Source organism: Bombina bombina, chromosome 4 (assembly GCF_027579735.1).
Source record: "Bombina bombina isolate aBomBom1 chromosome 4, aBomBom1.pri, whole genome shotgun sequence".
Classification (NCBI taxonomy): domain Eukaryota; kingdom Metazoa; phylum Chordata; class Amphibia; order Anura; family Bombinatoridae; genus Bombina; species Bombina bombina.
The window spans coordinates 814,014,369-814,041,202 of NC_069502.1; the positions used below are offsets into that span (position 1 = coordinate 814,014,369).

Genomic DNA, 26,834 nt, shown 5'->3' on the forward strand with positions numbered 1-26,834 from the left:
TGAAATGATTGCACAACAATTTTCAGCAACCTAAAGCAGACAACCGGTTAATAAACTACAGCACCTTGCCACAGCTTACTGCTGTGGCCCTACCTGCCCTTGGGATCAGTTTTGGGGAAAACAAGCTTCTTTGAAGTCCCTCAAGCAGTCTCTGGACCCTCCACGTGAAGCTGCATGAACTGTCTGCTAATATTAACTGCGCAACTGAGTCGCGAAAATTAGGCCCCCTCCACTCCGGAGTTGTGGGGCCTTCAAAATCCCAAATAGGTGACTAAACATATGCCATGTGGAAGATAACCCCATAATAAACACACCAAAGTGCTTAAAAAGTGTCTATAACGAGTTTTTTTTTCTAAATAAATAATCGATTGCCCTGTAACAGTGTCCACCAGCCTATTGAGCCCTGTTAAGTAAGCCTTCAATTCTATACTGAGTCTCAGAACATAGCTTACCTTCCCCACATGGGGATTCTTGTCAGTCTTCTAGCATTAACTAAGTCTTGTCTAGAAAAAGATGACTGAACATACCTTAATGCAGTTAAGCCTGCAAACTGTTCCCCCCAACTGAAGTTTTCTGGTACTCCTCAGTCCTGTGTGGGAACAGCAGTGGATTTTAGTTACAACATGCTAAAATCATTTTCCTCTCAGCAGAATTCTTCATCACCTTTCTGCTATAGAGTAAATAGTGCAAACCGGTACCATTTAAAAATAACAAACTCTTGATTGAAGATATAAAACTACAAATCTATCACCACATTCACTTTACCCTTCCGTAGAGTGGTCCTGCTGCCAGAGCCGGCAAAGAGAATGACTGGGGGGCGGAGCTAGAGGGGGAGCTATATGGACAGCTCTGCTGTGTGCTCTCTTTGCCACTTCCTGTAGGGAATGAGAATATCCCACAAGTAAAGGATGTAGCCGTGGACTGGATACACCTTGCAAGAGAAATTGCATGCCCTATTTAAATCATGAAATATTTTTTTTTACTTTACTGTCACTTTAAAGTCACTTAGACCATCAAGAGAGGAAACCGTGTTCCAGCAACGACCAAATAATTCCTTACGCTGCTCGAGGCCTAACGCCGCCACTCTCTTTCCACAGACAGACTGCCTGCATTGCAAATGTTTAAGGCAGTACTGGATACTATGACGTGGTGCACGCCAGCGTCTGAGCACACTGCAACGAAAATCCAACAAACCACGGTAAGCAGCACTCAAGGGAATATTAAAATCCAATATTTAATGATTATAGTTAAAATAACACAACCCTGAAAGACCACCAGGAAGACCCATTATTTCCAGAATTGGCTCACTTTTTGAGTCACTTTCGGAATGGGTAGATAGTATTTTACAGCCCCTGGTAAAAAATCTGAGTAGTTATCTCAGAGATTCAGGGAACTTGTTATCTATTTTGAACAATATTAAGTGGAAAGGTGGGTGCAAATGGGTTCTCATTGATGCAGCTTTGTTATATTCAAGTGTACCCCATTCTTTGGGCATAGTTTCTATAAAGTTTTTATTGGACAGGGATACCAATCTCTCTGTAGATTTTAAATTGTTTCTTTGTGAGATGGTTGAGTTCCTACTGAAACATAATAAAAAAAAATATGTGTGATGGTGCCTATTATTTACAAACATGTGGAACCGCGATGGGGGAAAAATCGTTTGCCAATTTGTATGTTGGATGGTGGGAGCTTCAACTACCTATATGAAGATATGAATCCGTTCTGCAGCAATATCATACAATACAATAGATTTATTGATGACCTGATCTTTATTGTGAAAGAAAATTTGAATTTGAGCAATTTTTGGAATTTGTTTATAACAATGAATTAGGGTTGAGATTCACAGGGGGAAGTACTAGATGACAAGGTGAATTTTTTGGACGTGGAGTTGACGGGTTCGGTTGTGCTGGGTTCTATTGTGACTGATACCTTTAGAAAGCCTACTTCGGGCAATACAATTTTGCATGCTGCTTCATGTCATCCTGCACATCTAATCAAGTCAATTCCAAGAAGTCAATTCCTAAGGCTAAGAAGAAATACAAACTCAGAATCTCGGTTTGAGATACAGGCGGGCAAACTTATTGAAAGACTTAAATGTAGAGGTTATGAAGAATCAAATAAGGTTATGAAGAATCAAATATGTATCAAGATCTAGAGGAGATCAAGAAATGGATTTCAAAGCCAAAAAGAAAAAAAGAGTAAGGATTGGAATTTGGTTGGGGGTAAACAACCCATTGTTTTCTCTACTGAATATTCAATTCAGTTTTAAACAGGTTTGTGATATCTTAAAGAGAAATTTAAATGTTTTAAAGAGTGATGATATTTTGGCTCCTCTGATTGATTGAATTGTTCAAAAATAACGGACTATAAGAAAGAAACTAGAATTTTAACTGATAAATTATAGAAAAAGGCTATCCAGCACTCTTAGTACATAGTACAAGCGAGAAATTACTAAATATGAATAGAGGGGATCTTATTGAATATAAAAAGAAAAATAAGAGGAATATAAATCTAGGAGATCGAAATCAAACTAATGTTAGATTTATAACTACATATAGTGAGAACCATAGGGTTATCCAAAACATCTTGAATAAACACTGGAATATTCTATTAAATGACCCTATACTAGGCTCTTCTATAGGTCAAAAACCACAGTGTGTCTATAAGAGGAACAATAATTTAACAAATATTTTAGCGCCAAGTAAACTAAGAGAACATCGTCCACAAAAAAACAATAGTAAAAGTGGTTATCGCTAAGGAAAGGGTTGATTAAATGTAGAAAAAAAGATTGCAGCACTTGTCCATATGTTAATAATGAAGATTTTTTTCAATAATCACAATAAAACTAAAAGTTTTAAATGTAGAAATAGTTGTACGTGTGACAGCACCTATGTAGTCTACCAAATCACCTGTAAGTGTGAAAAAATCTATATTGGTAGAACAAAAAGAAAATTGAAATATAGAGTGTCAGAACATATAAGAAATATAGAAAATGCTTTTGAAAATCATAGTGTTTCAGAACACTTTAGAATAGCTCATAATAGCAACCCTGAAGGTCTCACTGTTAAAGTTTTGGAATGGGTAGCCCCAAACAAATTAGATCACAATAGGTTATTAAGATTAAGAGAGAGACATTTTGGATCTACACTCTTAAGACTTTATATCCAGAAGGTCTAAATATTGACCTAGATATCCAGGCATTTCTACTATAAATTGCTAAATCCTATAGGTAATCTTTTTGCATTAGGGATCAGGTTTAGTGTCTATATATGTTTTCACATTAATTTACACTGTGAAACTGAATCATTATGCACCATCACTATTGTGCTCTATATATAGGAATAGTTTTTTGCACTTTAGAAATATTAGAATCTACATTGCCCATATGAATTGTGTGTATGAAGTTAAGCATGACATAGTTATATGTAATCTCCTCATATTATGAATATATTAAATTAATAGCGTTTAAATTTAGGGTATTTATTAGAAGTATTCAATTCATGAATTTAATATTTACTATTATTATCTATTAATTTGTTATCTTGAATTATAACTTTCAAACTATTATTCTGAATTTCAAATGCACTTCCCTTATTTGCGATAATTTATGATCAAATATTGTATTTTTATTGTACTTTTGTTTTATCAATTGCAATCTTTAATAATGTATGTTGTTTCTTCTATATAGTAATGTTTTTAAACAGGGTTTTTATGTTTCCATATTGGTAAACCAATCAAAGACTCACTAGGTCTTTATAAGACAGAGCTTGCTGGTAACCCTTAGCAACCTCTTGAAAAAGTTCCCTCGTTAGGGAACGAAACGGCCGTCGAGGACTTCTAAACTTGTGATACATTGTATCTCCACTCTGAGAGACACAGACTTCCGGCTTGGACCGGAACCGGCTTTCCGACAGGGACCTAACAGCTGACAAGCTATTCACACGCACTGCAGAGCGCTCAGCTGCGAATTCCGTGCTCTGGCTGGATCATTAAGGCGACCTGGGGAGCGGTAACCTGTGGATACTTTTAGAAGACCTTTTATATGCACATATATTTATACATTTGGTACGCACAAACACTTACCATTTGAGGATTTTAACTGTTTTTGTTTTATTTGTGTAAATAAACTGCACTTGAGTCCAGTTGCGCTCTCCTTTTTTTGTTTTTCAGTTTGCTCGTTTGCTTCAGGGATTTGGTGTGATACACCCTTGGAAGAGCAGCACACACCATTTGTTTGGTGAGGACAGATTGAGAAATTTGCTTCATTTTAACCCCTTAGTGACCGACGACGTACGCCATACGTCCTGCAAAAAAATACAGTTAACGCCTGAGGACGTATGGCGTACGTCGTCGGCTAAACTGAGCCCTGGAAGCGATCTAGATCGCTTCCAGCCGCTCTTACAGTATTGCAGGGATGCCTCGATGTCTAGGCATCCCTGCAATACTGTTTACGAGTACCGGGACCGGATTGATCACTCCCCCACGAGTGATCACTTCCGGTTTTGCTCCACGTGGAGCCCGGCAGTTCAGCAGAGCATCGGAAGCGATCGGACACGCTTCCGATGCTCTGCTTGTGTGCTAAGTGCCTCGGTGGGTCGAGGCACTTAGTTAGTTATAAAATAAAAAATAAAAATATAAAAAAAAACCGGCAGAAAATAAAAAAACAGCCCTAAATAGCCCCCCCCTCCCCCTTCACAGGGCATCCAAGATGGCGATGCCCAGTGCATCATGGGGCCTCTGGGGGTGTCCCTAGCCTGCCTCATCATAGGGGCAAGCTAGGGTCACCCAATCTGAGCCTCCCACCCATAAAAAAAATAAAAAAATAAAATACCCCATTTGTCTGATCATGTCAATATTTGTAAATATTGACACTGATCAGTGTGGATCTCCCTCCCTCTCCTCACTTGCGATTTTGTTGGAGAGAGAGACCTGTATTTAGCAGAGAGAGCTATATTTATTATATTTGTTAAAAAAAATTGAGATCCAAAGGCTCTTTTCAGAGCCATTAACCCCTAGCTTGCCAGTGATCACTATAAATCACTGGCATTAGCATAGCTGCACTTTTTTTGCTGTCTGTGCATTTTTTTAGGGGTTAATTTTTTTGTTGTAATTTTTTTTAAAAAAGCCAAAGGCTCTTTTCAGAGCTATTTAGTTAATTTAATTTAATTAATTTAATTTCCAGAGTTATTAACCCCTAGCTTGCCAGTGATCGCTATAAATCACTGGCATTAGCACAGCTGCACTTTTTTTGCTGTCTGTGCAATTTTTTTGTTGTAATTTTTTTAAAAAAACCAAAGGCTCTTTTCATAGCCATTTAGATAATTTAATTTAATTTCCAGAGTCATTAACCCCTAGCTTGCCAGTGATCGCTATAAATCACTGGCAGTAGCATAGCTGTACTTTTTTGCTGTCTGCATTTTTTTAGGGGTTAATTTTTTTGTTATAATTTTTTAAAAACCCAAAGGCCATTTAGTTAATTTAATTTTCAGAGCCATTAACCCCTAGCTTGCCATTTAGCTAATTAATTTAATTTAATTTGTTTTTCTGTGACAGATACAATAATGTCACAGAAAACATATAGTGTTGAGGAGGCGTATGCCATCCTTGCGTCAGAGTCAGATGTCTCTATGTCTGACTCAGACCCCAATTTTGACCCTGCCATATGCTCAGATACATCACTAGATGCAGTCTCAACTGATAGTGATGTATCTGTGGCTGCTAGCCCCCCTGCTACCCCCCCTACCAGCCCCCCTACCAGAAGGAGGCGTGTTGCTGCCATTGCCGCTGAAGAGTGGGTAATGCCTCATCTCCAGAGGCCAGATATCCCACCCTTCACAGCAAATGCTGGAATAAATATAGATGTGGCAGGTTTTAGCCCCCAACAGTTTTTGAAGGTGTTTCTGGGCGATGATGTATTGGGGAACATTGTCGCCCAAACTAATTTATATGCCCATCAGTACCATGCTGCAAAGCCTGAAACATATTTGGCAAAGCAGCAATGGGCCCCAGTCGATGTGCCAGAATTTAAAAAATTCTGGGCATTGACTATGCTGATGGGCATCATAAAGAAACCCTCTGTTCGCTCCTACTGGAGCAGTAGCCCCATCTGCTCTACCCCCATTTTCTCCCAGAGTATGTCGAGGCAGAGGTATGAAATGATTCTGCATTTCATGCACTTCAGCGACAACAGCCTGTGCCCCCCTAGGGAGCATCCCCAATTTGACAGGCTGTATAAAATCCGCCCCCTGATTACCCACTTTTCTGCCAGGTTTGCAGAGGCTTATACACCTGGAAGGAATATATGCATTGATGAATCCCTGATGAAGTATAAGGGAAGGCTGGGATTCAAGCAGTATATTCCTTCCAAGCGTTCCAGGTATGGGGTAAAGGTGTATAAGCTCTGTGAGAGCGACAGTGGGTATACTCAGGCCTTCCGGGTGTATTTATTTATTTATTTATTTATTTATTTATAAAATATTTTACCAGGAAGGATACATTGAGATTTCTCTCGTTTTCAAGTATGTCCTGGGATCACAAAACATTGCATTGATACAATAGGGTACAATAAAATACAAAAACAATAATAAAAATACACATTATATGCAAACATTTAACATAGAGCAGGTATGAAATATTTATCCATGACAGGAGCATTCTGTTTTGAGATATGTATAGAGGGATCTCTTAAAGGATTTTAGGCTTGGGGAAGTTTTTAAAGTGTGAGGGAGGTCATTCCATAATTGTGGCGCTCTGTAGGAAAAGGAGGATCGAGCTGCTTTTTTTTTGTATTGAGGCAAGCTAAATAATGTGCTGTTATTGGATCGGAGGTTATAGGAGGTGGGAATAGCAGGGGAGAGCATTCTGCTCAGGTAGGGTGGGAGCTTCCCAGAAAGGCTCTTAAAGACAAGGCAGGAAAGATGGAGGGTGCGTCTGGATTCTAGCGACAGCCAGTTTAGTTCTTTTAGCATGTCACAATGGTGGGTCCTGTAGTTACATTGTAGCACAAAGCGGCAGAGCGAGTTATATAACGTATTTAGTTTATTAAGGTGAGTTTGCGGAGCAGGTGCATATACTATGTCCCCATAATCCAAGATAGGCATCAGCATTTGCTGTACAATCTTTTCCTTTACTGTAGGGCTGAGGCAAGATTTGTTTCTGTACAGGGCACCTAGTTTTGGATAAAGTTTAGAGGCAATTTTTTCTATGTGGAGTCCAAAAGATAGATTGGGGTCTAACAACATACCTAAGTATTTAAAAGAGTGGACTGCGGTCAGCGTGCAATTGGATTTTGTTTTGATGCGAAGATGGGAATTTTGTAATTTATGTATTTTAGGTCCCATTCCAAAGATCATTGTGACCGTTTTGTCAGTGTTTAGGAAGAGTTTGTTTTTCGAGATCCACTTTTCTACCTCTGTGAACTGGTCTTGGAGCACTGTTTCAAGCTGCAGCAGATCAGATTTGTTTGCATAGATTACCGTGTCGTCTGCGTACATGTGTACAGTTGAGGATTTGCAGACATTAGGCAAATCATTTATAAATAATGTGAATAGTAGGGGGCCGAGAATGGAACCTTGGGGAACACCACACGTGACTGGGAGAGGGAGGGAGTCAATGTTAGAGACAGAGACATATTGTGATCGATCCGATACATATGATTTAAACCAGGTTAACGGGTGATCAGCAATACCAGAGTTTTTTAGTTTGAGAAGTAGTAGGTCATGGTCCACTGTGTCAAAAGCCTTTGCAAAATCAAGGAAAATAGCTCCAGTTAGGTCTCCTTGTTCCTTGTTCTCCTTGTATGAGGGAAAGGATAGCCACCTTGACCCTCCAGGTTGCCCAGAACATATGGGAACCACTGGCAAGATTGTCTGGGACCTGATATTACCCCTAATGAACAAAGGGTATCACTTGTACTTAGACAATTTTTATACAAGTGTCCTTTTGTTCAAGCTACTGTATTGCTTTGATAAAGTAGCTTGCGGTACAATTAAAAAGAACCGCACAGGTTTCCCAGGACAACTTGTACGCACCCGGCTACAAAGGGGGGAGACCTCAGCTCTGCGCCAAGAGGAGCTGTTGGCACTGAAGTACAGAGACAAGAAGGATGTATACCTTCTTACCACCATCCACAATGAGAGGACGGTGGCGGTCTCTGTACGTGGCAGAGCTGAGATCATAAGGAAGCCAGTGTGCATCAAGTCTTATAACCGGCATATGGGTGGGGTTGATCTGGCAGATCAGCTGCTGCAGCCTTACCTAATTATGCGGAAGACAAGGGCCTGGTACAAAAAGGTTGCAATTTACCTAATGCAGATTGCAACCCACAATGCTTTTTTGTTGTTCAAAAAAGCAAACCCCAGAATGAAACAGACTTTTTTACAGTTTCAGCTCCAGATCATTTCGGGGATTTTGTACCATGATGCACCTGCTCCCCGGGCGGTGATGGGAGAGAGCAGAGTTGGGGCTACCCATTTTATTTTTAAAATCCCCCCTACTGCCGCAAAGCAGAAACCACAAAAAAAAATGCAGAGTCTGTACCAAGAGGGGGAAGAGAAGGGACACCATATATCACTGTCCTGATTGCCCTGGACAGCCTGCACTCTGCATTGGGGACTGTTTCAAGCGGTACCATACAATGGTCAATTTTTAAAAAATAAATACATTTGCAGTTTTTTGGTTATGTTTACTGTTTTTTGGTTGTTTTTTTTTTACTTTTACTGTTCCAGATTTTTACATTTTACTACTTTTTTTCTAAAATTGGGGCTGTTTTTTTTTTCTTTCTTTAAAAACCCCTGTCAAACCTATGGATGGGAGACATAGGTGTTCTCAGGGTGCCTTGCAGAAAACAACCTAAAGTATTTTTTTGCAATAACTTACAACAGTCTCTCCTAAATCATAGTAAAAAAGCAGTGTGTGTGTGTGTGTGTGTAAAAATGAAAATTGAAAAATTACCACCATACATTTTCTCCATTTTTTTGGCTAAAACGGTTGCTTCAAAGACATCACAGCACACTATATACAATACCTTGGGGTGTCAACTTTTGAAATATATGCACATTCATGGAAAACAAATAAATTGGGGTATGTAAAAAGACCCCCAAAAAAGACGATAGGCAAAGAAAATATGTTAAATGTGAAAAAAAATCACAAACGCATGTCAGACATTTGGCATTGCACCCCCCAAACAAACCAACAAACCTATGCATAGGTGGTATCACTGTACTCAGGAGATGTTGGTGAACACATATTGGGGTCTTTTTTGGCAGTAACACATAACATGAGCTAAGAATCCATGTCTAAAGTACAATGTGTGTGAAAATTAACACAAAAAAATGAATACCCAATAGTTTGACAAAGACTGGTGGTTGAATCAGTGCATACAAAGTGTTAAAATACCAGCATTTAAAATTCCCTAGGGTGTCTATTTTTTAAAAATATATGGTTTGATGGGGTAAATTACATTGGCCGGCTTCAGAAATGTCCTAAATATTACATGGGGGCATGGGTAGTGAAAATTCCAAGTTGAAAAACTGGAATGCGCCTCCTAGAAATAAGGCCTTTTAGCCCCCAGAGAACCCGACACACCTATACATGGGTGGTATCACTGTACTCAGGAGATGTTGGTAAACACATATTGGGGTCTTTTTTGGCAGTAACATATAACAGGAACTGAGAATCCATGCCTAAAGTAGAATGTGTGTGAAAAATAACACCAAAAAATGACTACCCAAAAGTTTGATAAAGACTGTTGGTTGAATTAGTGCATGGAAAGTGTTAAAATACCAGCATTTGAAATACCCTAGGGTGTCTACTTTTCAAAAATATATAGTTTGATGGGGGTAAATTACATTGTCTGGCTTCAGAAATGTCCCAAATAGAACATGGGTGCATGATGACAGATGTGAAAATTCCAAGTTGAAAAACTGGAATACGCCCCCTAGAAATAAGGCCTTTTAGCCCCCAGAGAACCCGACACACCTATACATGGGTGGTATCACTGTACTCAGGAGATGTTGGTAAAGACATATTGGGGTCTTTTTGGCAGTAACATATAACAGGAACTGAGAATCCATGCCTAAAGTAGAATGTGTGTGAAAAATAACACAAAAAAATGACTACCCAAAAGTTTGATAAAGACTGTTGGTTGAATTAGTGCATGGAAAGTGTTAAAATACCAGCATTTGAAATACCATAGGGTGTCTACTTTTCAAAAATATATAGTTTGATGGGGGTAAATTACATTGGCTGGCTTCAGAAATGTCCCAAATAGAACATGGGTGCATGATGACAGATGTGAAAATTTCAAGTTGGAAAACTGGAATGTGTCCCCTACAAATAAGGCCTTTTAGTCCCCAGAGAAACCGACACACCTATACATAGGTGGTATCACTGTACTAAGGAGATGCTGCTGAAGACATATTGGGGTGTTATTTGGCAGTAACCCTTAACATTTTCAGTAAATGTATTCTTAAATTGCTATTTTGTCAAAAAAATCAATTTTTATTTTTTTTTTCTCAAAATTTAGCATAGATTGGTGGTAAATTGGTTGCATGAAAAAAGTCAAAATACCACAAGTTTAATACCTTAGGTTGTCTTCTTTTAAAAAATATATACATTTGAATGAATATTCAGGGATTCCTGACAGATATCAGTGTTCAAATGTAACTAGCGCTAGTTTTGAAAAAAAGTGGTTTGGAAATAGCAAAGTGCTACTTGTACTTATTGCCCTATAACTTGCTAAAAAAGCAAAGAACATATAAACATTGGGTATTTCTAAACTCAGGAGAAAATGTAGAAACTATTTAGCATTGGTGTTTTATGGTGGTTGTAGATGTGTAAGAGATTTTGAGGGTCAAAGTTAGAAAAAGTGTGTTTTTTTTCCATTTTTTCCTCATATTTTATATATTTTTTTATATTAAATTATAAGATTTTATGAAAATAATGGTATTTTTAGAAAGTCCATTTAATGGCGAGAAAAACGGTATATAATATGTTTGGGTACAGTAAATGAGTAAGAGAAAAATAACAGCTAAACACAATGCAAAAATATCCTCTGTCCCAGACGGTCAACAAATGGAAAAGTGGTCCGGTCACTAAGGGGTTAAACGTGGGACTTAACTAACTATATCATTGTTTTGGGACTTTATTCTATATATTGTTCTTTTATTTTTGAATTCAACATATCTTACTATAGTTAAGTCTTTTTATGTTTCACATTGTATAATTGATTTGTGTAGCATTTTATGCTAAGTACACTTAACAAAACCTATAGCCTTTGTATTAGGATTTTAAATTCTTTAGCATAGCTGAGTTTGTTTTTGAAAAACAATATATTTTTTATGTATCTTCACTTATAGTGTGACATAACACTCCTAGTCTCCATTTTATATCAGTAGCGCTGAAACTTTGCTTGTCTTTTGTCCTCTGATTGACAACATTAAGTTTGTCTCAAAAAAGCCACCAACCCTGGCAACGAGGTTATCACCAAGCTTGGTGTTCCGAAGGAACAGTAGTACTGGTGAGGATTGGCTAAATAAAAAGGGTACTTTTAAATGTGGTACCACTAATTGTGGCACTTGTGGTTTCTATTGAAAGGTGAATCCTTCAAAAGTACAACCACGGGTAAAGAGTTCAAAATTGAACACTATGGCAATTGTGGCACAGAGTACTTGGTGTATCTCTTGGAATGCTTAATTTGCCATGAACAGTACGTAGGTCAAACTACTCGTACCTTCAGGACGAGAATTGGAGAACATAAAAGAGATATTAAGAATTACAACAAAGATTCAAGTGTAAATAAAAAGATAGAAGCGCTCAACCTGGGAACAAACAATAGCATAATAGCTTGTTCTATGGCTAGTTACCACCCTAGAAGCAGCCTCTTTTTGCTCAATGTGTGCCTTTCACAGAGAAGAACTTTCCTGTAGCATATCAGTCTGATCCTAACTTAACAGTACAGTCCAGCCCCGAAATATCAGGCAATCACTCTCTGAACGAGAGAAACGGCAAAACCCCAGACGTACGTTTCGGCCTATTGTGGGCCTCGTCAGTGAGGTGCAGCCATATCCCTCTAGGCACACTGAGCAACGGGTCCACGTCTGGTTTCCAGCATCACACTTAGGGAGACTTCCCTAAGTGTCATAATTTGCATAAATAAAAAGAGAGAAGCGCTCAACCTGGGAACGAACAATAGCATAATAGCTTGTTCTATGGCTAGTTACCACCCTAGAAGCAGCCTCTTTTTGCTCAATGTCATATCAATGGCATATCAGTCTGATCCTGACTTAACAGTGCAGTCCAGCCCCGAAATACCAGGCAATCCCTCTCTGAACGAGAGAAACGGCAAAACCCCAGAACAAGCTATTATGCTATTGTTCGTTCCCAGGTTGAGCGCTTCTCTCTTTTTATTTATGCAAATTATGACACTTGGGGAAGTCTCCTTAAGTGTGATGCGGGAATCCAGACGTGGACCCGTTGCTCAGTGTGCCTAGAGGGATATGGCTGCACCTCACTGACGAGGCCCACAATAGGCCGAAACGTACGTCTGGGGTTTTGCCGTTTCTCTTGTTCAGAGAGGGATTGCCTGGCATTTCGGGGCTGGACTGCACTGTTAAGTTAGGATCAGACTAATATGCTACAGGAAAGTTCTTCTCTGTGAAAGGCACATATTTAGCAAAAAGAGGTTGCTTCTAGGGTGGTAATTAGCCATAGAACAAGCTATTATGCTATTGTTCGTTCCCAGGTTGAGCGCTTCTCTCTTTTTATTTATGCAAATTATGACACTTGGGGAAGTCTCCCTAAGTGTGATGCGGGAATACAGACGTGGACCCGTTGCTCAGTGTGCCTAGAGGGATATTATGGCTGCACCTCACTGACGAGGCCCACAATAGGCCGAAACGTACGTCTTGGGTTTTGCCGTTTCTCTTGTTCAGAGAGGGATTGCCTGGTATTTCGGGGCTGGACTGCACTGTTAAGTTAGGATCAGACTGATATGCTACAGGAAAGTTCTTCTCTGTGAAAGGCACATATTGAGCAAAAAGAGGCTGCTTCTAAGGTGGTAACTAGCCATAGAACAAGCTATTATGCTAATGTTCGTTCCCAGGTTGAGCGCTTCTCCCTTTTTATTTATGCAAAAGATTCAAGTGTGGCTAGGCATTTTAACTGTTAGCACTTTTTAAATGAACCTAGAATAGGGGTCAAAATAATTTATTTGGCAAACTTGCCACCTAGAGGTGGGAATAGGAATAAAATCCTGATGAAAAAGGAATTATATTGGATATTCATATTACAGACAAAGATGCCCCAGGGTATGAATAAAGAGTGGGATATGTGCTACTTCGTAGACTTATACTATTTACGTATATTTTAAAATAATGAAAATTATAAATGGATTTGGTCTGTTTCTACTGTCATACTGAATCATTGTATGTGATGTTTGGAAGGGGAACGTTTAATATATACTTATGTTTTTGCATACATATATATATATATATATATATATATATACATTAGTAATGAATAAAGAGCTTTATTGGCTCACTAATATTACCTGTTCTCTTTAACAACATATATATGTTCTCTTTTTGTACTTAACTAGTTCTTTATGCTTATGGATTATAAAGATACTATGAAATTCCAATTATTAAATATTTTACACACTCATATAATTTGCAATACTTAGATTTACTTGATATTTTCATAGATAAGTGGTTTTTTGATGCATAAGTAATTATTTATAAAAATGGATGATTGGTGTTCAGTTCAAATTATAAATATAGAAATGATTATAGAGATGTTAAAAATAATTCTCTTTTCATTTATATATATATATATATTTTTTTTCTTCAATTTGAACAATACTAATGTCTAATCTTATTTCCCTTTTATGTTATATTTTCAATAAGATCGCCAATTCATATTGTGATTGAGATAAATGTCTCTTTTACTGATTTTAATTTGCTACATTGTTATGTTTTTTGTAAAGCAACAATGTTTCCTCTCTTAATGGTCTAAGTGACTTTAATAGTGTTCAGCTTGTGAACCTTTAGATGATTGGATGAAAGGCCACTAAGAGGGCAAACTAGTGGGTGCTCACATTATCCTATGACTAAGTGCCGACAGGATGTCTTGTTTTCTGTCCCCCAACCCTTGGAATGTGTTATTTTAACTATAATCATTAAATATTGGATTTTAATATTTCCCTTGAGTGCTGCTTACCGTGGTTTGTTAGGTTTTATACGTCCCTGAATAGTAGACTCTTCAGGAAGCACTTGAAGCTTTTAAACTAGGGGAGAGTCTTGTGAAGCGAGGCAGAGAGTTCCATAAGATGGGAGCCAGTCTGGAGAAATCTTGTAAACGAGAATGTGAGGAGGTAACAAGAGAGGAAGAGATCATGAGCGGAGCGAAGGGGACAGGAGGGAGAGTATCAGGAGATAAGATCAGAGATGTAGGGGGGAGCAATGCAGTTGAGGGCTTTGTGTATCAGAGTGAGAAATTTGTGTTTAATCCTGGAGGCAAGAGGAAGCCAGTGAAGGGATTGGCAGAGAGGTGCAGCAGATGAAGAGCGATGTGTAAGGAAGATGAACCTGGCAGTGGCATTCATTATGGATTGTAAAGGAGCTAGGTGGCAGCTAAGGAGACCAGAAAGGATGTAGTTGTAGTAGTCGAGGCGGGAAAGTATGAGAGAGTGGATTAAAACCTTAGTTGTGTCTTGTGTAAGAAAATTTTTAATTTAAGCAATGTTTTTAAGGTGGAAGCGACAGGCTTTAGCCAAGGACTGAATGTGAGGAATGGAAGAAAGATCTGAGTCAAGTATGACCCCAAGACATCGGGCATGTGAGGTTAGGGAGTTATCAACAGTTATAGAGACATGGGGGGTGAAGATTTTGGAAGAAGGGTGGAAAATAAGAAACTCAGTTTTGGACTTATTTAGCTTGAGGTAGTGAGGGGACATCCAAGATGAGATATGAGAGAGACAGTTAGTGACACGGGTTAGCAAGGAAAGAGATGGTTCTGGTGCAGAGAGATAGATTTTGGTATCATCGGCATACAAATGATAATGAAACCTTGCGGTACCCCAACAGAAAGAGGTAACGGGGCAGAGGATGCCCCAGAGAAGGCTACAGTAAAGGTACGGTTAGACAGATATGAAGAGAAACAAGAGAGAGCTATGCCGAAGGGTTGGAGGATATGGAGAAAAAGAGGGTAGACGACAGTATCAAAGGCTGCAGACAGATCAAGGAGGATAAGTAGAGAGAAGTGGACTTTGGATTTTGCTGTTGAGTGAAGGGGGTGAAATCCAGATTGCAGTGGGTCAAGGAGGGAGTTTAATGTAAGGAAATGGGATAGATGTGCATATACTAGCTTTTCAAGAAGTTTTGAGGCAAGAGGGAGTAAGAAAATAGGGCGGTAGTTGGATGGGGAGGTTGGATCGAGAGAAGGTTTTTGGAGGATAAGTGTGACTAATGCATGTTTAAGAGATGTGGGAACCATACCAGTGCTGAGGGAGAGGTTGAAGATGTGTGTGAGTATAGAGGTAAGGGTAGAAGAGAGGGAGGCGAGTAATTGTGAGAGGATGTGGTCGAGAGGACAGGTAGTTAGGTGAGAGGATAGTAAATAATGCAGAAACTTCTTCCTCTGTAACAGGGGCAAAAGAGCTAAATTTATGGCTATGTGGGTTTTGGATGACTGTAACGGCTAGATTTAGAGTTTTGCGGCCAAAGGGGTGCGTTAACTACGCGTGCTTTTTTCTGGCCGCACCTTTTAAATACCGCTGGTATTTAGAGTTCACAGAATGGCTGCGTTAGGCCCCAAAAAAGGAGCGTATAGCATATTTACCGCAACTGCAACTCTCGATACCAGCGGTGCTTACGGACGCGGCCAGCTTCAAAAACGTGCTTGTGCACGATTCCCCCATAGGAAACAATGGGGCAGTTTGAGCTGAAAAAAAACCTAACACCTGCAAAAAAGCAGCGTTCAGCTCCTAACGCAGCCCCATTGTTTCCTATGGGGAAACACTTCCTAAGTCTGCACCTAACACCCTAACATGTACCCCGAGTCTAAACACCCCTAACCTTACACTTATTAACCCCTATTCTGCTGCCGCTGCTATCGCTGACCCCTGCATTTTATTATTAACCCCTAATCTGCCGCTCCGTACACCGCCGCAACCTACGTTATCCCTATGTACCCCTAATCTGCCCCTAACACCGCCGACCCCTATATTATATATATTAACCCCTAATCTGCCCCCCACAACGTCGCCGCCAGCTACCTACAATAATTAACCCCTAATCTACCGACCGCACAGCGCCGCTACTATAATAAAGTTATTAACCCCTAATCCGCCTCACTCCCTCCTCAATAACCCTATAATAAATAGTATTAACCCCTAATCTGCCCTCCCTAACATCGCCGACACCTAACTTAAATTATTAACCCCTAATCTGCCGACCGGATCTCGCCGCTACTCTAATAAATGGATTAACCCCTAAAGCTAAGTCTAACCCTAACACTAACACCCCCCTAAGTTAAATATAATTTAAATCTAACAAAATAAATTAACTCTTATTAAATAAATTATTCCTATTTAAAGCTAAATACTTACCTGTAAAATAAACCCTAATATAGCTACAATATAATGAATAATTATATTGTAGCTATTTTAGGATTAATATTTATTTTACAGGCAACTTTGTATTTATTTTAACCAGGTACAATAGCTATTAAATAGTTAAGAACTATTTAATAGCTAAAATAGTTAAAATAATTACAAAATTACCTGTAAAATAAATCCTAACCTAAGTTACAATTAAACCTAACACTACACTATCAATAAATTAATTAAATACAATACCTACAAATAACTACAATTAAATAAACAATTTTAAACTAATTACACCTACTCTAAGCCCCCTAATAAAATAACAAAGACCCCCAAAATAAAAAAATGCCCTACCCTATTCTAAATTAAAAAAGTTTAAAGCTCTTTTACCTTACTAGCCCTGAACAGGGCCATTTGCGGGGCATGCCCCAAATAATTCAGCTCTTTTGCCTGTAAAAAAAAAACATACAATACCCCCCCAACATTACAACCCACCACCCACATACCCCTAATCTAACCCAAACCCCCCTTAAATAAACCTAACACTAAGCCCCTGAAGATCTTCCTACCTTATCTTCACCATGCCAGGTTCACCGATCCGTCCTCCGAAGTCTTCATCCAAGCCCAAGCGGGGGCTGGCGATCCATAATCCGGATGAAGTCTTCTATCAAGCGGCGGCTGAAGAGGTCCAGAAGAGGCTCCAAAGTCTTCATCCTATCCGGGAAGAAGAGGAGATCCGGACCGGCAACCATCTTGATCCAAGCGGCATCTTCTATCTTCATCCGATGACGAACGGCTCCATCTTGAAGACCTCTGACGCGGATCCATCCTCTTCTTCCGACGTCCAAATGAAGAATGAAGGTTCCTTTAAGGGACGTCATCCAAGATGGCGTCCCTCGAATTCCGATTGGCTGATAGGATTCTATCAGCCAATCGGAATTAAGGTATGAAAATTCTGATTGGCTGATGGAATCAGCTAATCAGATTCAAGTTCAATCCGATTGGCTGATTGGATCAGCCAATCAGATTGAGCTTGCATTCTATTGGCTGTTCCGACGAGGACGAGTGTATGTTTTCCGAGCTATGGTAGGTGGGGCCAGATTATCAAGGACCGATGTAAGGGTGGAGTTGCAGTGGCAGATAGATTCATCAGGACAGGAAAAGGAGAGGATGGAAGAGAGAAGAGGTTCGAGAGAGCTAGCAAGCTGTTGCTGATCTAATGACTTGATACTTCTGTGAAGTTTAGTGTGAGGGGTAGAAGGAGGGAGAGTTGTAGGGAGGGAGTTGATGTTACAAGTGAGGAGGTGGTAGTCAGAAAGAGGAAAAGGTGAGTTTGTAAAGTTTGAGACAGTGCATCGATAGCTGAAAAACAGATCAAGGGAGTGACCATCTTTGTGAATGGGAGAGTCAGTCCATTGTGACAGGCCAAGGAAGTGAGTTGCAGAAGTTGTTTTGCAAAGGAGACAGTGAAATTATCAACAGAGAGGTTGAAGACACTGAGGGCATGGGTATCTGAGGAAAGGAAGTAAGATAACCAATTCTGTTATATCATAGAGATGATAAGGAGTATTTAGCTGAAAAAGCTTAAAAACCCCAATACAGCTAAACCAAAAGGATATTAACTTGTGACAAATTTCCAAAATAACATCAAACCACCACAGTTATTGAGTTAACTTTAAAAAGGCTAAGAGCATTTACATCACAGGAAAGAGGGTTAATATGCAACATAAAGGACAATTAAATACAATTGCATAATTAACAAATGCATAGAAAAAGACCAGACAATAATACCTACTCTGAATTTCAAATAAGCAGTAAAAAAATTCTATCAAATTTATTTTTTCTCCCCTTTTTCCACCCTCCCTTTATCATATGACAGACATCTGTCAATTACAGACTAACATACATATATCTTGTGAGCTTGTGCACATGCTCAGTAGGAGCTTGTTTCCTAGAAAGTGTGTACATATAAAGACTGCAAAATTTAATAATGGAAGTACATTGGAAAGTGTCATAAAACTTAATGCTCTTTCTGAATCATAAAAGTTAGTTTGAGTGTCCATTTAAATAATTATTGCTTATGAGCACAACACATTAAGTTTTATTTTTTTATGCCATATATTCTTTACCTGTAATGAAAACCAGATTATCATTTTATATAAAAGGTAATATATAATATGTAGAATAAACTTCATTAGGGAACATACACATAGACATGTACACTCACCTGTGCACTGTTTCCCGCAGACACATCTCACACATAGACTCACCTGTGCCCTGCAACCCTCACATGTCGCACACATACACTATCTGTGCCCTGTTTCTCACAGACATGACACACAAACACTCACTTTGCCCTACATCCCTCTCAAGTGTCACACACGTACACTGCATTCCTTAGATATGTCACACGTACACACATCTATCCCCTCCATCCCAGACATGTCACACACTTACACTCACCTGTGCCCTGCGTCCCTCTCATGTGTCACCCATATACACTCACCTATGCCCTGCATCCCTTAGACATATCACACTTGTACAATCACGTGCCCTGCTTCCCACAGATATCACACACACTTATTCACATGCCCTACTTCCCTCAGACATGTCATACACACTCATGTGCCCTACTTAACAGACATGTCACACACATACACTCATGCGTGCCCTGCTTCCCTCAGACATGTCACACACACGTGCCCTACATCCCTCTCAAGTGTCACACACGTACACTGCTTTCCTTAGATATGTCATATACATACACACACCTATCCCCTCCATCCCGGACATGTCAAACACTTACAGTCACCTGTGCCCTTGCATCCCTCTCACGTGTCACCCATATACACTCACCTATGCCCTGCATCCCTTAGACATATCACACACGTACAATCACATGTGCCCTGCTTCCCAAAGACATGTCACACCCACTCACGTGCCCTACTTAACAGACATGTCACGCACATACACTCACACTTGCCCTACTTCCCTCAGACATGTCACACACGTATACTCACTTGCAACCTGCGTCCCTCAGACATCTCACACACTTACACTCACTTGCACCCTGCGTCCCTCAGACATGTCACACACGTACACTCACTTGCACCCTGCGTCCCTCAGACATCTCACACACGTACACTCACCTGTACTTATATTGGCACAAATTTCCTGCTCTGATGGTTGGACATTTCTTAGCCACTGATCTTCTGTTTCTTCTGTGTTACATGAAATCTTAGCATAGTTTTCACCTGGGGGAAAAAAGAATAAATAAATAAATCACTAAAATTTCCAAAATAACATCAAACTCCTAAAGTTAACTTAAAGGGACAGTTCACACAAAAAGTAATACATTTTAGCATACATAATAGCAGGAAGTTAAGTATGGTAGTGCTGAACATTCTGTGTGAATCATCTGCATTTATAAATATTTTTTTAAATGTCTGTTTACAAAGTACATTGCCTAAGCCCTTTAGAATATTTTCTGGACGTGCGACCAGTCTGCAGTCTGTTATTACTCCCTTTAGCGCATTGCGCATGCGCCGCCCCTCAAGCTTGTTATTCCCTCTTATGTCAGAGCTATTGTAACAAGCTTTTGTTAATCAAAGTTTGGAGCAGTGTTGAAAATGAGCATCCGATGAGCTGTGCCTTATGACCTGTGTTCACATTATATTTATCAATCTGCAATGCTCGAAAAAGGGGGGCAATAGCGGGGGAAAGGATGTACTGCTGTCAAACCTGCTGAAAACCGGTGGCTGCATTGTATATCCTGCAAAGCATGCTGTGTAACAGTGAACATAAATCCCCTTTAGAACCTTAAAAAATTCCCATGCATAATAAACATTAGAATGTTGACTGCACAAATCCTCTCTATAGAATTGATGAGACTGGGACAGGCTGTGTAATAAAACCGCTAGACTGGGAGAGAAATCACTGCAGCTAAAATTCTCATAGCCTGCTTGACACTAGAAACATCATATGGCAAGACTAGGTAGTGAGCATATGATGGCTAAGGTACTTGCTACAAAACAGATTCTCACAGCCTGCTTGACACCAGAAACATGATACACAAGACTAGGTAGTGAGCATATGATGGCTAAGGTACTTGCTACAAAACAGATTCTCACAGCCTGCTTGACAGCAGAAACATGATACACAAGACTAGGTAGTGAGCATATGATGGCTAAGGTACTTGCTACAAAACAGATTCTCACAGCCTGCTTGACACCAGAAACATGATACACAAGACTAGGTAGTGAGCATATGATGGCTAAGGTACTTGCTACAAAACAGAAATTCTCACAGCCTGCTTGACACGAGAAACATCATACGGTGAGACTAGGTAGTGAGCATATGATGGCTAAGGTACTTGCTACAAAACAAATTCTCACAGCCTGCTTGACACCAGAAACATGATACACAAGACTAGGTAGTGAGCATATGATGGCTAAGGAACTTGCTACAAAACAGATTCTGACAGCCTGCTTGACAGCAGAAACATGATACACAAGACTAGGTAGTGAGCATATGATGGCTAAGGTACTTGCTACAAAACAAATTCTCACAGCCTGCTTGACAGCAGAAACATGATACACAAGACTAGGTAGTGAGCATATGATGGCTAAGGTACTTGCTACAAAACAAATTCTCACAGCTTGCTTGACACCAGAAACATGATACACAAGACTAGGTAGTGAGCATATGATGGCTAAAGTACTTGCTACAAAACAAATTCTCACAGCCTGCTTGACAGCAGAAACATGATACACAAGACTAGGTAGTGAGCATATGATGGCTAAGGTACTTGCTACAAAACAGAAATTCTCACAGCCTGCTTGACACCAGAAACATGATACACAAGACTAGGTAGTGAGAATATGATGGCTAAGGTACTTGCTACAAAACAGAAATTCTCACAGCCTGCTTGACACGAGAAACATCATACGGTTAGACTAGGTAGTGAGCATATGATGGCTAAAGTACTTGCTACAAAACAAATTCTCACAGCCTGCTTGACACCAGAAACATGATACACAAGACTAGGTAGTGAGCATATGATGGCTAAGGTATTTACTACAAAACAGATTCTCACAGCCTGCAAGACACCAGAAACATGATACACAAGACTAGGTAGTGAGCATATGATGGCTAAGGTACTTGCTACAAAACAGATTCTCACAGCCTGCTTGACACCAGAAACATGATACACAAGACTAGGTAGTGAGCATATGATGGCTAAGGTACTTGCTACAAAACAAATTCTCACAGCCTGCTTGACACCAGAAACATGATACACAAGACTAGGTAGTGAGCATATGATGGCTAAGGTACTTGCTACAAAACACATTCTCACAGCCTGCTTGACAGCAGAAACATGATACACAAGACTAGGTAGTGAGCATATGATGGCTAAGGTACTTGCTACAAAACAGATTCTCACAGCCTGCTTGTCACCAGAAACATGATACACAAGACTAGGTAGTGAGCATATGATGGCTAAAGTACTTGCTACAAAACAAATTCTCACAGCCTGCTTGACAACAGAAACATGATACACAAGACTAGGTAGTGAGCATATGATGGCTAAGGTACTTGCTACAAAACAAATTCTCACAGCCTGCTTGACAGCAGAAACATGATACACAAGACTAGGTAGTAAGCATATGATGGCTAAGGTACTTGCTACAAAACAGATTCTCACAGCCTGCTTGACACGAGAAACATCATACGGTTAGACTAGGTAGTGAGCATATGATGGCTAAAGTACTTGCTACAAAACAAATTCTCACAGCCTGATTGACAGCAGAAACATGATACAGCAAGACTAGGTAGTGAGAATATGATGGCTAAGGTACTTGCTACAAAACAGAAATTCTCACAGCCTGCTTGATACCAGAAACAGGATACACAAGACTAGGTAGTGAGCATATGATGGCTAAAGTACTTGCTACAAAACAAATTTTCACAGCCTGCTTGACACCAGAAACATGATACACAAGACTAGGTAGTGAGCATATGATGGCTAAGGTACTCGCTACAAAAACATAATTTATGTAAGAATTTACCTGATAAATGCATTTCTTTCATATTGGCAAGAGTCCATGAGCTAGTGACGTATGGGATATACAATCCTACCAGGAGGGGCAAAGTTTCCCAAACCTCAAAATGCCTATAAATACACCCCTCACCACACCCACAATTTAACGAATAGCCAAGAAGTGGGGTGATAAAGAAAGGAGTAAAAAGCATCAACAAAGGAATTTGGAAATAATTGTGCTTTATACAAAGAAATCATAACCACCATAAAAAGGTGGGCCTCTGGGATGATTATAGTGCCATTAGAAAAGAACGGGATCTCTTCTTAAAACAGAAATCCCAAGCCGATGAAATTAGGATCAACCGACATTATAAAGGGTTCCATGGGTGCTCAGCTAAACACCTGGCCAGCCTCACTAAAAGCAGGAAAAATAAAATGTCATACCGGTTATTAAAGATAACGGCATTAGATATCTGGAAACTGCAGAAATCAGTAAAGTTTTTGCCATGTATTATGAACATCTTTACTCCCCAGTTCAGACTAATCTCTCTGAGCAAAAGCTATTCTGGTCAAAAATTGTTACCCCAAGGATCCAAATTGAAGATTTGACCATGCTAAATGAACCCTTAACCAGAGAAGAGATCAGCAAAGCTATTGATAAATTAAAACCTAATAAAGCGCTCGGACCAGATGGGTTTCCATCTGAGTTTTATAAATGTATTAAGGAAGACCTATTACCGATTTTAGAGGATCTATTCAATAACTATTATATAGTAGATAAACCGATCTCATCACAATTCTCAATAGCCAACATTTCTCTTATTCTGAAGAAGGGTAAAGATGTTGAGGATCCAGCTTCATATAGGCCGATCTCGGTCTTAAATACAGATTATATGATCTTAGCCTCTATCGTAGCAAATAGATTTGCATTATGTCTACAGAAACGTATCCATCCTGACCAGACGGGTTTTATGATTAATAGAAACCCGTCTAAAAATATACGTAAACTAACAACTTTCTTAGATTATGCTTGGAATGAGGAGTTAAAAGCCAATAGGAACAGCCGGCCTGATAGAGCCGTCCTTACATTGGACGCGGTCAAAGCATTTGACTCTATAGTCTGGGAGCATCTATTTACCTCACTTAGGAAATTTGGGTTTAATGGGAATTTCTTGCAATTTATCCATAGAATATACTGTAAACCTATATCACATATTTTGGTAAACGGTTCAGTCTCCCCAGAAATAAACCTTCATCGTGGTACCCGGCAAGGCTGTCCTCTATCTCCCCTACTATTTAATATAGCAGTAGAGCCATTAGCAATACAGATAAGAAATAGTCTAGCGGGGGTCGCAGTGGGCTCCTCTTGTTTAAAAATACTGTTATATGCGGATGATGTACTTGTTTTTCTAGATAATTTGCAGCAATCTATCCCTATCTTGACTCATTTACTAAAAGAGTTCAGTTCGTTTTTAGGTTATATGGTTAATACTGATAAAAGTGAGCTGATGTTAGTGGGGAAATCACTTGCAAAGGCTTCCAATAATCCTTTCAAAGAGGTAGACTCTATTAAATATTTTGGACTGGTTCTTTATAAGAATCCTAAGCATTGGTACTCGGATAATTATATGCCCTTATTTCAAAATTTTTTATTAGATCTGCAATTATGGACTCCTTTCTCAATTTCTTTAACGGCGCGGGTAAATTTGGTTAAAACTATCATTTTCCCACGCCTTCTCTACCCAATACAGAATTTACCTTTACTTATACGAAATAGTGACGTAAGAACTTTGTACCGTCATATTTCTAAATTTTTATGGCAAAATAAAAAAACATGCATTGCGCTATTTGGTTAATGCAGAAATTTATGGCTGGTGGTCTATCTTTCCCAGACATTAGTTTGTACAACATTGCATCTTTGATCAAAATTGCGATTGACTGGCTAGCTAAAACAGAAATATTCTCCTCCTTTGATGAGGAATCTTTCTTGATATATCCTTTTGCGCTATCAGCCATATTGCATTGTAGATCTCGACAGTTACCCGCTAATGTTTATTCACTTATAACATTCAGGAATATAGTCCTGGCGTGGCACACATTTTGTAGAATACTAGGGATAGATTTTACTTTCTCAGAATTTCTCCCGATTCAGGGTAATCCACTATTTTCCCCGGGTATTTGTCAAAGCACCTTTAAGTGTTGGGCGGAGAAAGGCTTAAGTCAGGTAAGTTAATTATTAGGTACAGATGATTTAGTATTAACAGGAGAAATTATTTTTTCAATGTATAATTTACCCAGGTCAGATTTATTTGCTTTTTTTCAAATTCGACATTTTATAACAACACAAGAATGGTCGTTTCCACAATCGATTGCGTGGTCCGATGTCAGGACTCTTCTACAAAGATTTGTGACTGGAGTTACATCAATTTCATTAATATATGACATTATGCTCTCCAAGCAATCCCAAGGTTTTCTAGATAAGATATGCAATCTCTGGATATTGTCAATTTCCGACATAGATCAGGACAAAGTTACCCAGAGTTTTAGTACTGTAGAAAAGTGTAAAGTTCCATCTAGCTGGAAGGAATCACATATGAAGCTTATGAATAATTTTTATTTATATCCAGCAAAACTTGCTAGGTTTTATACAACTAGGGCCTCTCGGTGTCCAAGATGTTCACATTTAGAAGCGGATTTATGCCATATGTTCTGGCAATGTCCCAAGATAAACCAATTATGGTTGAAAATTATATATTGGTACAATAACATTCATAATCTATGTCCCTCACATTTCAGAATATTATCTTATTAATGGAGTCCCGGGTAGATCTGGTCAGTTTTTCAACACATGCATTAAATACTATAATACTAGTGGTAAGACAGTGTATATTAAAAAATGGAAAGCGAGAAAAGGGCCTACTTTTTCTGAGATTTTACATGCTATACAAGAACAGATTATCTTTGAATCATATCATCTACAAGATTCTTCAGAAAAAAGAATGAAGACATTTTTATACGATTGGTATATTATTATTAAGTCCCTTCCTTTTCCAATTCAAAAACAGATCCTTTCTCCCTTTTTGTCCTCTACTAGTTTTGCCGAGATGGTAATATTAGAGCTGTTCCCATTCACGTGGATAACAGATGTCACCGAAATAAACTATTAGTTGTTTAAGGGATCAAGGGAAGGAGAGGGGCGTTATTTTTTTATTTTTTTCCCCGTTATTTTTTATTTATTTATTATTATTTTTTTGCCGTTTTGATTTATTTTTGTTCGTTGATAGGATTTTATTATTAAGAAATATACCAAAAGTCAAAGATATGGAGACTGGAGAATGATTTTACAGCTCGGCTACCTCTGTACCTGTGTTAAAGAAAATAAGAGATCTAATCTATGTGAATCAGTATCTTTCTATGTTAAATCATTGTAAACACACTGCAATGTGATATGTAAGCCCAAGACATTGGGCTAAGTGTTTAGTGTGCTACACCCTGCGTGGTGAATGGTAAGACGAGTTGTAAGGCATAAATTTATTTTGTTTTTGCTTTTGGAAATTAAAAAAAAAAAAAAAAGGGTGGGCCTCATGGACTCTTGCCAATATGAAAGACATGAATTTATCAGGTAAGTTCTTACATAAATTATGTTTTCTTTCATGTAATTGGCAAGAGTCCATGAGCTAGTGACGTATGGGATAGCAATACCCAAGATGTGAAACTCCACGCAAGAGTCACTAGAGAGGGAGGGATAAAAAATAAAAACAGATATTTTCTGCTTAAAAAATTAATCCACAACCCAAAATATAAGCTAATTCTCAAAACTTAAATCAAAAGCAGAAAAATCAAACTGAAACAGCTGCCTGAAGAACTTTTCTACCAAAAACTGTTTCCGAAGAAGCAAATACATCAAAATGGTAGAATTTAGTAAATGTATGCAAAGAAGACCAAGTAGCAGCTTTGCAAATCTGATCAACTGAAGCTTCATTCTTAAAAGCACAGGAAGTGGAAACAGATCTAGTAGAATGAGCTGTAATTCTCTGAGGCGGGGCTTGATGAATCAATAGTTTTAACCATGAAGCCAAGGAAACGGTGGAAGCCTTCTGACCTTTCCTGGAACCAGAAAAGATAACAAATAGACTAGAAGTTTTCCTGAAATCTTTAGTAGCTTCAACATAATATTTCAAAGCTCTCACC

General features: G+C 39.0%; 1 protein-coding gene across 4 annotated transcripts in view; it reads right to left on the minus strand.

Moving 5' to 3' along the window:
* LOC128657089 (oocyte zinc finger protein XlCOF7.1-like) overlaps positions 1-26,834 on the minus strand; it is a 175,571-nt gene that overhangs the window by 25,107 nt on the left and 123,630 nt on the right. For all 4 annotated transcript variants that reach the window (XM_053711333.1, XM_053711332.1, XM_053711331.1 and 1 more), the window contains one exon: positions 19,753-19,857. In XM_053711333.1, coding sequence (XP_053567308.1) covers positions 19,753-19,857 — 105 coding nt within the window. The remainder of the gene's footprint in view (positions 1-19,752; positions 19,858-26,834) is intronic.